At 29.7% G+C, this 15570-nt stretch overlaps 1 protein-coding gene, 2 long non-coding RNA genes and 3 other non-coding genes across 6 annotated transcripts; 3 read left to right on the top strand and 3 right to left on the bottom strand.

The window, feature by feature from the left end:
- Positions 1–1688: 1688 nt before the first annotated feature.
- On the top strand, positions 1689–3510 carry LOC140810079 (thioredoxin-like 1-2, chloroplastic). Its single transcript, XM_073167889.1, has 4 exons — positions 1689–2199; positions 2295–2477; positions 2618–2782; positions 2895–3510. Exons 1-4 carry the CDS (start codon positions 1975–1977, stop codon positions 3138–3140), a joined length of 819 nt encoding a protein of 272 aa, XP_073023990.1. The 5' UTR covers positions 1689–1974; the 3' UTR covers positions 3141–3510.
- Positions 3511–5585: 2075 nt separating this feature from the next.
- On the top strand, positions 5586–6823 carry LOC140809377 (uncharacterized). The gene is made up of 2 exons (XR_012113105.1): positions 5586–5949; positions 5985–6823. It is a non-coding gene; the product is annotated as an uncharacterized lncRNA (long non-coding RNA).
- LOC140811029 (small nucleolar RNA snoR122) lies at positions 5840–5922 on the bottom strand. Its single transcript, XR_012113421.1, has one exon. It is a non-coding gene; the product is annotated as a small nucleolar RNA snoR122 (small nucleolar RNA).
- Positions 6351–6438, bottom strand: LOC140811024 (small nucleolar RNA R44/J54/Z268 family). Its single transcript, XR_012113417.1, has one exon. It is a non-coding gene; the product is annotated as a small nucleolar RNA R44/J54/Z268 family (small nucleolar RNA).
- Positions 6527–6597, bottom strand: LOC140811023 (small nucleolar RNA Z267). Its single transcript, XR_012113416.1, has one exon. It is a non-coding gene; the product is annotated as a small nucleolar RNA Z267 (small nucleolar RNA).
- A 1564-nt stretch (positions 6824–8387) lies between the features above and the next one.
- On the top strand, positions 8388–9350 carry LOC140809892 (uncharacterized). Its single transcript, XR_012113191.1, has 3 exons — positions 8388–8603; positions 8693–8754; positions 8862–9350. It is a non-coding gene; the product is annotated as an uncharacterized lncRNA (long non-coding RNA).
- The last annotated feature ends 6220 nt before the right edge of the window (positions 9351–15570 follow it).

Consider the following 15570-nt stretch of genomic DNA (forward strand, 5'->3'; position numbering starts at 1 on the left):
ATTATTTAAGAAATGATAATCTAACCCCAACTCACTTTTTTATCCACACAACTGTACATGTCCTCCCCTATCAGCTTCCACACAAAATTATATATATCTACCTTTTTATTATTATATGGTTGTCCTCTACGGAGATTTTGACGTGTGTGTATATGTATATATACTTGTCTTCTACTGTAAAAATAATATGAAAAAATTTAAATTTTTCAATCATTGTTCCAAGATTGGACTCAATTTCGTCATAGACTCGTTGATTATATATTTTTGTTTCGTCTAATATTTGATTTACATTTTGTATGGATATTAATTATCATCTCATCCGACCAGGTTAATCAACTACTCAAGTTCCTCCATAATCGTGTAATTAGGTTTAGGCAACTCGAGGTTGCTTGACATAGTTCGAGTGGTCGATTTAATCACACCGAGTCTCAACTTGTAATACTTGATTGAATATTTATTATGTCCGTCCTATATATCTTTTGAATAAATATTTAAAATTATGTAACGATATCATTATTAACAATAAAACTAGATATGGTTTATATATGTTTAAGATCATTTAACATTTATATGAGATTTATGTATACAATAGATAATTTACGATTATTTTATATATTTTTAAAGATGGTATATATTTTAATTTTATTTTAAGTTGAAACTTTTGTATGCGTAAGTTCAAAATGTTTCAAGTTTCCAAAAAAAAAAAACCAAATCGACGTTTCTCAAACTTAAAAAATAAGCAAAATTACTTTATTTTTATGTCGCGTTGGCAAAAACGAAGATTGGCGAAGCCTTCTATGTGTACGGACAGAAATAGCGGCTTCGCCTGGTCAATAATTTTTCAGAATACATACATACAAATTATATTATATTATATTAAAGAATCATTATGAAAAAAAAAATTCGGAAAACTAATTATGTAGTATGTTTTTACAAGTAGAAAAATCAGATATATGTTGGATTTCTAGCTTATAATTGCCTAGTATTAGAGCTTGAAATTTTTTTAAAATCTATAATATTCAATTTAAAGTTTAATTTACCACGACTAATATTTTCAAGAGCAATCTTATAAATATTTTAAAATAAATTTTCTTACACTTCCAACATATCTTAAAACAACATAAAAAAATTTGTGGTGAAAATGGAGTTGAGGATAAAACCTAAATATGGCCAAAGATTAAGGATTCTTATCCTACACACATTCCGCATCAAACCGAGCACAAATCAAGAACAAATCCTACGAATATTATTCACAACCACTTGCAATGCCCCATGCTTTTCTCAAATTAGTCCAAACAAAACAAAGTAATTTCTAATCGTCAATCTTGATTATCCCTTATGTTTTTACTCTGTTAAGACTATCTCACAAGTCAAATTTTTGTTAGACGGATCTACAATCAGATCTGGTTCATGAAAAATATTAATTTTTTTTGTTAACAGGACGTGATCAACACATCTAAAACATATAAACCGGTAAGAGTTTCTCAAAAAAAATTATTTTTAAATAATTAATTTGTGAACTATTTTTTTTCTTCATAATCCACAAATATAATCGATCTCTTTAGTGTTATATCTGGAAAAAACAGAAAAAAGGAAAAATAATTAAAAGAAACATTTGGATAAGGGCAAATATTTTGACCGGACCTTTTATTTGACATTTCCTTTCTAGATCTATATATAGATGTAAATATATATAATGCGATTCAATTTCTCTCCACCTCTCTCCATTACCAATCCCAAGACTTTGAGATTACAAAGCCATAAAAATTATCAGTTTAAGATTTGGTTCAGCAATTTCTGGTCTCATACGAGTGTGCTTGCAGATATTTTTGTGGGTTGTGTGGGTTTCCGTTTCTTGGGTTCTTCTTACCTCGTTTTGTCTTCAAGGAAAAAAAAGGTTATTGATCCACAAACAGCGGATAATTCCGAGGGATTTTGATGCTCTGAAGTTGTGAATTTCCAAATCTCGGAATTATGTCATCTTATTTGAATCCCAGCTTCTACATTTATGGACTCGGTGAGACCATATCCAAGAACAGAGCCAAAGGCTCTCTGAAGGTTTGTTCTTCTATTGGGACGCTACAGTTCAAAGAGACCAAATCAAATGATTTCTTGGGCAAAACCCTCGATGCCTGGGATCAGAAAAGTGTTAGCGATTTGATGATTAAGACTTCAAAGAATGATCCTTTGACCGTCAATGTAAGCATTTCCCCCCTTTTTTGTCTGGTTCAGCTTTTGTAGTAAATTTATGTATTCCAATCTTTTGTTGATTGTATTTATGTGAATTACTTTAGGCTCAAGCTTCGTCTTTTATGAGCAAAGCTCTCAAATGGTGGGAAAAGTCCCTTCAACCAAACATGATAGAGATCGAATCAGCTCAAGAATTTGTGGAATCTCTGTCTAATGCTGGCGATAAATTGATTGTAGTTGACTTTTATTCTCCTGGTTGTGGGGGCTGCAAAGCTCTGCATCCTAAGGTATTAATCCAATTATGACCACCGTATGATAACATGATTTTCCTAATTGTTTGAGTAAATTCTTGATTTTTTTTTTAATTTTTTTTTTTTTCAAGATATCTTAGCTCCCATGTTAACTCCTATTATTGATATGAAAACAGATCTGTCAAATGGCTGAATTGAATCCAGATACCATTTTTCTAATGGTTAATTATGAGCAACACAAGGCTATGTGCTATGCCCTTCATGTCCACGTCTTGCCCTTCTTTAGATTTTACAGAGGCGCTGAGGGCAGGCTGTGTAGCTTCAGCTGCACCAATGCAACAGTGAGTTATTTTTTCAATCTCTTTATCTAGTTGAATGTTGCCTGAGATTTTAATCTTTCATTCCTTTGAATCGTTTAATGATATCCAAGTTTTGTTTGTTCCTCCTGTTTAGATCAACAAATTTAAGGTTGCATTGGCTAAAAATGGGACAGATCGGTGTAGTCTTGGCCCCACTAAAGGTTTGAATGAATCAGAAATTTTGGCATTGGCCTCGAACGATCTGATATCGAGAGATTTACTACCGAATTTGAGTATGGATAATGAAGCTGAGGAGTTGGTTCTTCAAGAAAATTTGAAGGGAAGTGCACTGAGCAAAGATGATGGCAAGATGAAAGAGGATGCCCTGTTGGTGGTTTAGATTTGCCTGACGCAAACGCGGAGGAGGCTCGAAATATCTCATCCACGGGAGGCAAAACAATGGTGGCAAGATCGCATCGTCGCCAAATTTTCAATGTGTAATATCTAGAAAACGCAGTCTTCGCCCCAAAGATCATCTATGGGCTAAATTCTTGGCACTGTCCAGAGCCTATAATTAGTTTGAGGCATTTTGCATGCGATGTAAATATTACTTTTACGGTGTGTTTCCCTGGATCAGGCTCTAGGTTTTTATCATATATATATATATATATATATATATATATAAGCCTCTTCTGGGAAATGATTTGGATCAATTGATTCGGTGTTGTACTTTGGGAAAGATGAATGAATGTCTCTTTGGTGGTGTTCAATTCTTGTTTTTAAGAAACAAGCACAAAAAGACCAGAATTTAATCAAGTATTGTTTTGTTAAATTCGTATACAATTTCACTTTATTTTCTGTGGAATCAGCATTTTATCCTTTTATTTATTTGTCAAAAATAGCATCTTTTTCAATGGGCGGCCCATTATTAAAGGAGAGTGGCTTTGTACGAGGGTGGTGGAGCAAAGCAAGCCAAGGAGATACAGGTGTGTATGATTCTCTGTTGTAGTTGAAACACAGAACTTGATGATGTATATTTTTTTGTACGAGATGATCAGTTGATCAATTGAAAGACCTCTCACTGTGTCAGATAAATTTTAAAAATTATCAGACAAAACGAGATGATCAGTTGATCATCTCGATCGATCATATTCCTATCTATGTTTTGTATACATTGTATTGTGGTTCATTCAAATTCTTGTTATTTCAGTCGACACTAATTGAATACACACACACTCACATATGACATACATACATATGTATGTATTAAACTGATGAATGAAGTCTCGGTCTTTTTCCACTTTTTTATTTTGCAACACAAAATAAAATTTCAGGAGGAAATTAAATTACATTAAATACAATAAAATGTATGTGATGGAGACGTGGCAGTATGAATCGAATATCCATTTGTCAGATGGAATCTCGGATAAGATGTTTATTCTATATTAAATTAAAAGAATAAAATATGCGACGTATGATGTAAGGTTTTCTTTACAAAATATATTTTCTAGGACAGCTGTTAATATTTTTAACTCGAAAATGCCACACGGAGACGATGGATGGAGCGAGTAAAATGTTTTGAATGAAACGTGGAAGATGGTCATGCAAAAGAAAGCCACAGAAATTATTGTTGCTTTTCAATTTTTTAATTCAATTCTTACTTTTTTCGACAATTTTTAAAAGTTTTCATAATGAGCAGAGAGAGACTAATATTGTATCGATTCTATTTGATGAATCAGCTTAAATATATTAAAATCAATAAAAATATAAAATAATGGATGTTATATATTTTGAGATTTGAGGATTGAGTGATTGAATTAATCTCCATAACATTCATTTTGAGTTTTCCAGATTGCTCCATATGCAACTTACAGTTTGTTTGGTTTTTTTCAAAATATGAATTTGGATTTGAAATCGGATTTGGAAATTCAGTGTTTTGGTTTAAAATTTAAAAATAATATTTACCAATCCATTTTTTATTTGGAGGAAAAAAGATTCGAATTTGAAATTTTAAAATTTTACTAAACTATTCTTAGAAATCATCTAACCCAAAGAAATTTAGAAATTAATAATTATTCTCTACTAATTATGTATATAAATTCAAAAATTAATTATTATTTATCTCACATAAAATAATAATTAATAAATCATCAAACAAATTAAAAATATGAAAATTTAAACGACCAAATATGTGTTTAGAAGTTAATTGAATTGAAAAGAATTCGAAATACATTTGTATTGATGCAACTTGAGGGATGTTCCAGATGCCTTCATCAGAAAGATCGAAAAGTTCATTACAAATGCCGCAATTGGAGCCCAGGGTAATCTCCTAGGCTTCAACAAAAGAACGACATTCAAATCTCCGTTCTTTGGAAGGTAATCATCAGGCCAAGATTCCAGAAAATTATGATAATTTCAGTAAAAAAAGAGTTTAATAAAAATATGAATATCATACGGCTAGAAATATACACGAGTAAACCAAGAGTATCTCCAATTGCACTAAGATGTGGGCTAATAGTGCAAATTTGGCGCGGAGTAATTTTTAAAAAAATTAATTTTTAATTTTTTATAGATATTTGTTTAATGAATTTATTTTTTAGTAATAATATTATATAATTGATAAGTAAAATTAAAAAATGTTTTAATATTAACAATACGATTCATAATAAAAATCAAAAACACAAAAAAAATTATAATTATATTACTAAATTTATAAATAGATTTTTAATTCTCATAAATATAAATAATTGATAAAAGATTTGACTTAGCAACAACACGATTTTTAACTAATAAATAACAACATGATTGAAATATAAATACGAAGATAACACAATGTTCAAAAGTACGTAGGAGTAATATTACATTGTTTAAATAAATTCTATGAATTAAAGTTATTTACCAATTGTAATAATAAATTACTTTATATTTAATTAATATATAATAATTAAATAAAGAAATGTAAATATAATAATAACAATAACATTAATTATAATTACATTGTTACATTTATAATTAGATATTAAAAAAAGATAAAAAATAATTTATGTAAAATTAAAAAAAAATCATACTTTTTAGTGTAATAAGATAATATATTTGACTTGCCTCAGAGGTAGTGACAATCAAGTACATCAACATTGTCATTTCTGATAATACGTGCAAATAGCTTATATACATCACAGGCAAATCACTTTTGAATGACAACGGACGCTGTGTAAGCCAGCCAGCCAGCCAGCCAGCCAGCCAGCGTAGATTACTGCCCGAGTTCAAATCAGTGTGGAAGTGTCGAGTCGCCATACTTTGAACCACAAAACAAAAGGATTTTAGAGGCGTCTGATAGAATTTGACAGCCTCGGTTGCGATGATTCAACAGTATAATCACAGTATATGAACTCATGGACATGTATGCATGACTGGCTGCGTTTTGATACAAAAACTTACCAGAGAACACGAGAAAGAATTCAGAAGCCAATATTTCAATAGGCATGACTATCATATTTGTAATATTTTCTTCTCTTTGGATTGCCATTGCTAGTCACAGTTCTCAAAAGTGATTTGTGTGCCAAAAGATGATATCAAAGATCTAAAAAAACTAGCTGAAAATAATTAAATTATAGCATCAAAGAGATTCCCATTAGACATAGTCATCTTCACCCAGTGGAGCTCTGATGTCCCTGTCTATTTTTATCATCATTTGCTAACAATTAAGACTTAATCAAAGATATAAAGGGAAAAATAATCTCTAAAAAAGATTATAGTGATAAATGGAAGAAAAGTCGAAATGCGTCGAAGCCTCAGATGAATATATGCTTTTCATAGAGAATCACTCAGAGTATATTTAACACCATCACAGGCATAACACATCTAATGGGGGAAAAACGAAAAATCAATCAAGAAAAAGCTAAACTACCCTTCACGCCTTGGAAATTCAGTAAAAACAAAAATAAATATCAAGTGCCCAAAAGAATTGAATCAGATATTCTGATTTCTCCGTAAAAATCTCATCTTTCTCCTCGATTATGGCGAATAATCATCATTTTCAATTTCAGGCAATAATGTTCTACAGAAAGGTAAGAGGATCCCAAAGATATTTAACAATACATACAAAAAAGATGATTGAATTATCGGAATTAACTTGGATCATCACGAAGGGTGTGAACGTTAACCGAGAGCAGGAACAGAAGAGCGGCCGGATCCGAAGTTTTTAGGTATCTCAGATTTAGGGTTTCTGATTATCTGCCGCAAAGTGAGCATGTTTATATATTGAAGATCCGTATGAATTTTGAAGGGAGGCTCGCCACGGCTAGGGTTTCGTGACCCGAGCACTAAATTTACAGAACTACCATGTAAGATGGGCTGGTTCCAAGCCTGGTTCTATTGGGCTTCAACACTCCGAGGTTTACAAACAATTATCTCAAATTTTAAGCCTGACCCAATTCTAGTATAATCTGGTCTAGATTGACAACTTTAAGGTGGGACAAGTCGGGTCATCTCGATCCTGCCCCGATCCGAAATTTGGAATACCCGACTAACTAGTTTGGGTTCCATGGGAGAAACCCATTTATAATTGATTAGAATAACTAGTTAATTCCATGGGACTTTAAAATTTGTTTGAAGGTTTTTAAATAGGCAACTTCTGTTTTTTATAGTCATTTTTTTAAAAAAAAATTGACATATATATTTTCCCATAAAATTCGAAACCCAAGCTTGTTACATATGTGAAATTGATGATTCCAGCGTGACCGAAATTTGGATGTCACCTTCCATTTCCGCAAGAGTTACCATTTTGACTTTTCCTTCGCTTTAAATCAAAGTCCAACTTTCATGCAATTATGTATTTTTTTTTCCTCCGTATGAAAGTTGGAAAAGTAAGGTTAATTTTGTAGACGATAATGAGCCAAAGGTAGTCAACTCTTGAAATAAAAAATTTGTATAGTGAGTCGGTTACTTAATTAGTGTATACCAAGATTCATTAATCTTAGCATGTAGAGTGAATCTATGTAGGAATTCGAGTTATTATTAAATAAGATTTATTAATCTTATTATTTTTCGAGGTGGCGGGGGTACGGTGACTTTTTATCTTTTTCGACGGCGTTCTAATGTATAAGAGTATGTCTTCATGATACAACAACAGCAAATACAGAAAAAAAAAAAATATTACTTCAGTGACAAACATAAAATATAATTGATCGTAATCGCTCTGATTTTAATTATTCGGTATCTTATAAAGTAGAAACCACATAAAAAAATATCGGTCCTATCTTAGACACCATCTTAGAGACCGACGACGTAAATATAGTCGCTAATTTAGAGACCGACCAAAGCTATTGATACCAACCAAATCGATCGCTAATCGGTCTCTATCGTGGAGTAGAGACCGATTAGCCACCGATTTCTCAGTCTCTAATCCGTGTTGTTCTTGGTCGCGTGAATACAAAAAAAAAAATAAAAAAAAAAATTACGAAAGGAAGACAACAGCAAATTAAAATGGAATGGGTTTGTCCGACACTTTCTCCACATACATATTAAATAGTATCCACATGCATGATGGCGATGATGACCTTGTGCTGCATGCCACCACTCTTTTTGACTTTCTTTCACTCGTTTCAGCAAAAAACCAGTCCCACTGACCTATAAATATGCTAATTTTCCACCACTAACTTCGGTGTTTCATATAATAACGTACCTACACATTAAACTATTTCTTACATAGTTGGAAGATATAATAACTAAGATTAGATTCTGCGAGTGCGTCTAAAATTTGCTTCGACATCGATGGATAATACTTCTGGCATTCGCCTGTTGCTGCTTATTTTGTGTTTTTCTTTCATTTTTGGATCGAATATTGGTGCAATCCCAATGACAAGTAAGCTGCAGGCAATATTTCATGTGGGATCTTGAACAATTGCTGATGAATTTGCATGACATTTTTTCTTACTTCCTAATTAATTTCAGGAAGTCGAAATCTGGTGCAGAAATCTCGAAGTTATAGATCAGTCACAGACGAAGTTTACATGGTATGTATGCTCTAGCTAAATCTTTGACATGATATATGTACTATATAGCAGAGTCGCAGTGGTCGTGTATTCATTAAAATTTCCCTTACTGAAGTTTAAATATGCAGGAAAATAAAAGTGAAAAGTGGGAGTTTACAAAAAGGAGAAGATTGATGGAAATAGAGGTGAATGACTACCCGGGATCTGGGGCTAATAATCGCCACACTCCAAGAACACAACTCGGAAGAGGCTGTCTAGACTGCTGAACCAATCGATCTTGGCTAAAATAGTAGTGTTTCGGTACTTCCATTCTGAATTCGATCGAGTTACATTGAATGCGTGGGTGCTCGGGTATCGAACTACATAGTGCATGCTTGTTGTAATATGATACTATGTTAGAAAAAAAGAGTAAAAGAATCAGTTATTTCCTCCTCAACACAAAATTCTAGAAATGATATCTAGCTAGATGTATCGGGAGACACCCGTGAGAGGTACTATATAAGTTTTTACAAACCGCGATGTCCCGCGGTGGATGTCAAAGTAATCAAATTTCGCGAAAAAAATGGACATGATTGTCTTAGGAAAGTTATTTTGATGTGAAGAGCATGATGTTACATTATTCGTGTATGTTTCTCTTTGAAATTGCGATAAGAATGTTTCTTGACAATTCAGTGAACTTTATCGAAAACGAAAAAAAAAAAAATTTATGGAGTGTGATTAATTCATATGGTGAATAAAAAAGTTCGAAATCTTGAATATCTAAAATTATTGAGCTCAAAATTAAATTTGAGATAAATGATTTCCAGGATTTTAAATGTAATAAAATTAACCTTGAGCAACAAGTGGATGAATTTAAAATTGAGTGCATATACACAAGTGCATTTTGAGGTGTTGCGCACTTTCTCTTGAGTGCAAATTCAAAATTATGTAATATATTTTCATTAATCAATTATATCTTTAAAAATTTATTGGGAGAAAATTAAATATAAACAAACATGTTCGCACAAAAATTGAGTTAAACTAATTTTACAATAACGGCCAAATGTATTTTGCTTTGATGCCACGACCTCTTTTATCTATAGGAAAAAATGTGATAGATTCTAGTATCCAGATAATGTTTATTTATTTATTAAATAATTTCGAAAACATAATATTTGGAATATTCTATATTATTTTATTAAAGACAATTAATTTATCGGTAATTTAGAGAAAAATGCATCTGTAAATGATTTATTTAAGAATCAGTACCCACAAGTTTTTTTTTTGTATTTTAGTACCTGACACAAGATCAACTTAGTTTTTACTACTTGTTTCAAGTATTTTTACCTTTTTACCCTTTTTAACTAATAAAAAACTATTTAAGTTCTTATTTTTGTTGGTCCTTCTCTTTCCACTCATAATTCACAAATACATTTGGATGCCGTTTACATTGAATTAAAATATTTTTAAAAAAAAAAATTCACAACTAAGCATTGAACTTTTTGAAATATTTTTTTTTACTTGGAAATACTAAATTTCAATTTTAAAATATTTGATTTAGTAAATGACATACTCAGAATTGGTATTAAAATACTGAATATTCGAAAATGTAACGCAAGTTCACCAAGTGCTCGTATTTCCATCCAAGATCTATTTGGATGACATGTTCATTTCATTTAATTATTTTTTTTAATTTTAAAAACATAAATTCGCAACTAAGCATTGAACATTTTCAAGTACTTAGTTTTACTTGCGAAGTACATAATTTCAGCTTTAAAATACTTGATTTGGTAAATGAGATACTCCGAATAGGTATTAAAATACTGGATATTCGAATATGCAATTCAAGTTCACCAAGTGCTCGTATTTATATCCAAAATCCATTTGGATGACATGTTCATTTCATTTAATTATTTTTTATTTTAAAAAAAAACAATTTCGCAATTACGCATTGAACTTTTTCAAGTACTTAGTTTTATTTACGAAATATCTAATTTCAGTTTTAAAATACTTGATTTGGTAATTGAGATACTCATAAAAGTTAATAAAATACTAGATATTCTAGTAGGCAATGTAAGTTCACCAAATGCTCTCATTTCCATCCAAGATGCATTTGGATGACATGTACATTTCATTTAAATATTTTTTTATTTTTAAAGGAAAAAAAAATCCACAACTAAGCATTGAACTTTTTGAAGTACTTATTTTTACTTGCGAAATACCTAATTTCAATTTTAAAATACTTGATTTAATAAATGAAATACTCAGAATGAATATTAAAATACAGAATATTCGAATATGCAATGTTAGTTCACCAAATGCTCGCATTTCCATTCAAGATGTATTTGGATGACATGTTGATTTCATTTAATTATTTTTTTATTGTAAAAAAAAAACAAATTCGTAACTAAGCATTGAATTTTTTCAAATACTTACTTTTACTTGCGAAATACCTAATTTCAATTTTAAAATACTTGATTTGATAAATGAGATAATCATAATGAGTATTAAAACAATGGATATTCGAATATGCAACGTAAGTTCACTAAGTGTTGGTCTTTCCTCGAAAGATGCATTTGGACGACATATCCTTCTCATGTGATATCTATTTTGTAAAAAAAAAAAAAAACAAATTCGTAACTAAGCATTGAATTTTTTCAAATACTTACTTTTATTTGCGAAATACCTAATTTCAATTTTAAAATACTTAATTTGATAAATGAGATACTCATAATGGGTATTAAAATACTGGATATTCGAATATGCAACGTAAATTCACCAATTATTGGTCTTTCCTCGAAAGATGCATTTGGACGACATATCATTCTCATGTGATGTCTATTTTGTAAAAAAAAATATATCAAATTCCCAACTAAGCATGAAACTTTTAAAATACTTAGTTTACTTGATAAGTACCTAATTTCAGTTTTAAATTACTTGATTTCATAATGAAATACTCAGAATAGGTAATAAAATACTGGATATTTCTAATATTCATCATGATGAAATTTCAATGCAATTGAAATTTTAACAAATACATTGTTCATCACTCCTCATGAAATAAAAATAACAATTTATTTCGATATACAAAGAAAGAACTTACTTTTACTCCGGGACAAGTATGCTACTATATTTTTGTTAAAAGTAAGTGCTTATTTTGATCTACAAACAAGCTTATTTTGATCTACAAACAACTTACTCTTACTCCACGATTAGCAATGAACTGTGTTCATTTCTTTAAATGACATGAATAAGTATTTTAATAAATCTTAGTTGGAAAAACCAACCATGACTGAATTTAAGTTGCATATTCAAATATCCAGTATTATATCACATATTATGAGTATCTCATTTACCAAATCAAGTATTTTAAAATTAAAATTAGGTATTTCACAAGTAAATGTAAGTACTTCAAAATGTTCAATGCTTAGTGATCGAGCAAATCTTTCATTGTAAAATTCTTAGTAAAAATTAATAATATTCAAGCTCGAAATAATCGCAAGTGCACGATATCAAGTAATAATATAGTGTACAAGAGTATGATTATCGTTTCTTTAAGGACTGTATTTCTCAATTATTATTCTCATTTATTCAATTTTTAGCATGCGATACTTCAGATGATTGTTTACTACTACAATTATTAAATAAAAACTCAATGAAATGGTTCAAGGATTAAATGATGAAATAAATAAGCTAGAATGATTGATTAAAGTTCAATGAGAAATGAATTTGTTGAGAATCTCGGTTCACCTACCCCTCGCTAATCTACTTAATTCGTTCGACAATGATCTATTCTTTCGAAGAGATTTCTTATCCAATTGAACATGCCCTATCAAGCTATGTCAAACTAATTCAACTCAATGAAGTAACTAAATCTCTTTAATTATTTATCAAGGGTGAATTGCATGTCGTTTTATTTCGACCTACTGAACTATGACTATCGACGGGTATCCGACTTCATATTTCTATGTAAATTGTAAATCCACGGATTATGCTACTCGTTCCTATCAGTGGCTATTCTCTCGAAGAACATTGCCTGGAATCTTCAAATATTCGCTTCAAGCCTATTTTTCTCTTTCAAAGCTTTGTAGCTACTGAAAAGTCCTTGAACATGTCATCCAAATGCATCTTAGAAGGAAATTCGAGCACTTGGTGAACTTACGTTGCATATTCGAATATCCAGTGTTTTAAAACTCATTATGAGTATCTTATTTACCAAATCAAGTATTTTAAAACTGAAATTAGGTATTTCACAAGTAAAACTAAGTACTTGAAAAAGTTCAATGCTTAGTTGCAAATTTGTTTTTTTACAATAAAAAAACAATTAAATTAAATGAATATGTCATCCAAATATAGCTTGGATAGAAATGCGAGCACTTGGTAAACTTACATGGCATATTCGAATATCCAGTATTTTAATACGCATTCTGAGTATCTCATTTACCAAATCAAGTATTTTAAAATTGAAAATAGTTATTTCGCAAATAAAAGTAAGTACTTTAAAATGTTCTATACTTAGTTGCGATTTTTTTAAATAAAGAAAATAATTAAATGAAATGAACATGTCATCCAAATGCATCTTGGATGAAAATGCGAGCACTTGGTGAACTTACATTGTATATTCGAATATTCAGTATTTTAATACCTATTCTGAGTATCTCATTTGTTAAATCAAGTATTTTAAAATTTAAATTAGGTATTTCGCAAGTAAAACTAAGTACTTAAAAAAGTTCAATGCTTAGTTACAAATTTGTTTTTTAACAATAAAAAAATAATTAAATGAAATGAACATATCATCCAAATGCATCTTGGATGAAAATGCGAGCATTTGGTGAACTTACATTGCATATTTTAATATCCAGTATTTTAATACTCATTCTGAGTATTTCATTTACCAAATCAAGTATTTTAACATTGAAATTAAGTATTTCGCAAGTAAAACTAAGTACTTGAAAAAGTTCAATGCTTAGTTGCAAATTTGTTTTTTAAATAAAAAAAATATTTAAATGAAATGTACATGTCATTCAAATACATCTTGAATGGACATGCGAGCACTTTGTGAACTTACATTGCCTACTAAAATATCCAGCATTTTATTAACTTTTATGGGTATCTCAATTATCAAATCAAGTATTTTAAAATTGAAATTATGTATTTCGCGAATAAAATTAAATATTTCTAAATGTTCAGTGCTTAGTTGCGAATTTGTTTTTGTTTTTTAAATAAAGAAAATAATTAAATGAAATGAGCATGTCATCCAAATGCATATTGGATGGAAATGCGAGCATTTGGTGAACTTAAGTTGCATATTTGAATATCTAGTATTTTAATACACATTCTGAGTATCTCATTTACCAAATCAAGTATTTTAAAACTGAAATTAGGTATTTCACAAGTAAAACTAAGTACTTGAAAAACTTCAATGCTTAGTTGCAATTTGTTTTTTAACAGTAAAAAAATAATTAAATGAAATGAACGTGTCATCCAAATGCATCTTGGATGGAAATGAGAGCATTTGGTTAACTTGCGTTGTATATTCAAATATCCAGTATTTTAATACACATTCTGAGTATTTAATTTACTAAATTAAGTATTTTAAAATTTAAATTAAGTATTTCGTAAGTAAAACTAAGTATTTCAAAAAGTTCAATTCTTAGTTGTTAATGTATTTTTTTTAAATAAAAAAATATTTAAATTAAATATACATATCATCCAAATGCATCGGTCATGAGTGGAAAGAGAAGATAACAAACAAAACTATGTATTTATATAATTTTTTTATTAATTATAAGGGTAAAAAAGTAAAAATGCATGAAACATGTACTAAAAACTAAGTTTGTCTTTTGTTAGGTATTAAAATAGAAAAAAAAACTGATAGGTACTAAATCTTAAGTAAATTATGTGCAGATGTATTTTTTTTCCAAATTGCCCTTAATTTATTTCACCGAATTTTTATTTTTAAATTTATTAATTATTAAATACCAACATAAGTAAATCTTAGGCTTAAATAGTTATAAATTAATTAAATTTAGAAATAAATTAAGTCACATGATGGCTCGATCTTTTAGGCAAGAATAGGTCTCAAAAACTTTATCCGTGAGACATGTTAACCCTACCGATATTAACAATAAAAATAATATTCTTAGCATAAAAAGTAATACTTTTTCATAAATGATCCAAATAAGAGATCCGCATCACAATGTTAGGGGTAGCCTGGCCGAAGATTCGAGGGCTCGATCACGATGGTTACGACGATGATAAGATCGAAACATTGTGGTATTTTATTATATTTTGTATATGATTTTTATTCCATTTCTTAATTTAAACATCAGTCAAACTTGATTTATTTTATATACAATGTCAATTGGATTCAGTTAAATATATATTAGTTTAATGTTTTCTTTCGAAACACGGTTAGCGAAAATTATTATGTTTGATAAATATTCAAATACATTATAAATAATTTTTTTAAAAAAACTTGATATATAAAATTTTAAATATAAAATAAAATTTTTAATAAATATAAATATTAAATTTAGTGACGGTTTTTCAAGATCAACGTCAACTGACTTAGTCACGACTGTGACGGTTTTAGCGATAGATTTGAGCGTTACAAACCATTTTTTTTAGTGCACACCCTTTTAAGCTATAAGTTCAAATGATTTTTTGAAACATCTAATAATTATTAATAATATATCAGGAGTTCTAGAAAAAACACTAATTCTACGTGACAATTTGGTCGTCTTATTCTTTTAATAAATAAATAAATACGATGGCATCGGCAATTCTCGTGGACAAAAATAATTAAAGGGGATGATTTAGAATGGGAGAAGGTAAGAGGTAATTGGTGAGGACAAT

Source organism: Primulina eburnea, chromosome 13, assembly GCF_022965805.1.
Source record: "Primulina eburnea isolate SZY01 chromosome 13, ASM2296580v1, whole genome shotgun sequence".
NCBI classification, from domain to species: Eukaryota; Viridiplantae; Streptophyta; class Magnoliopsida; order Lamiales; family Gesneriaceae; genus Primulina; species Primulina eburnea.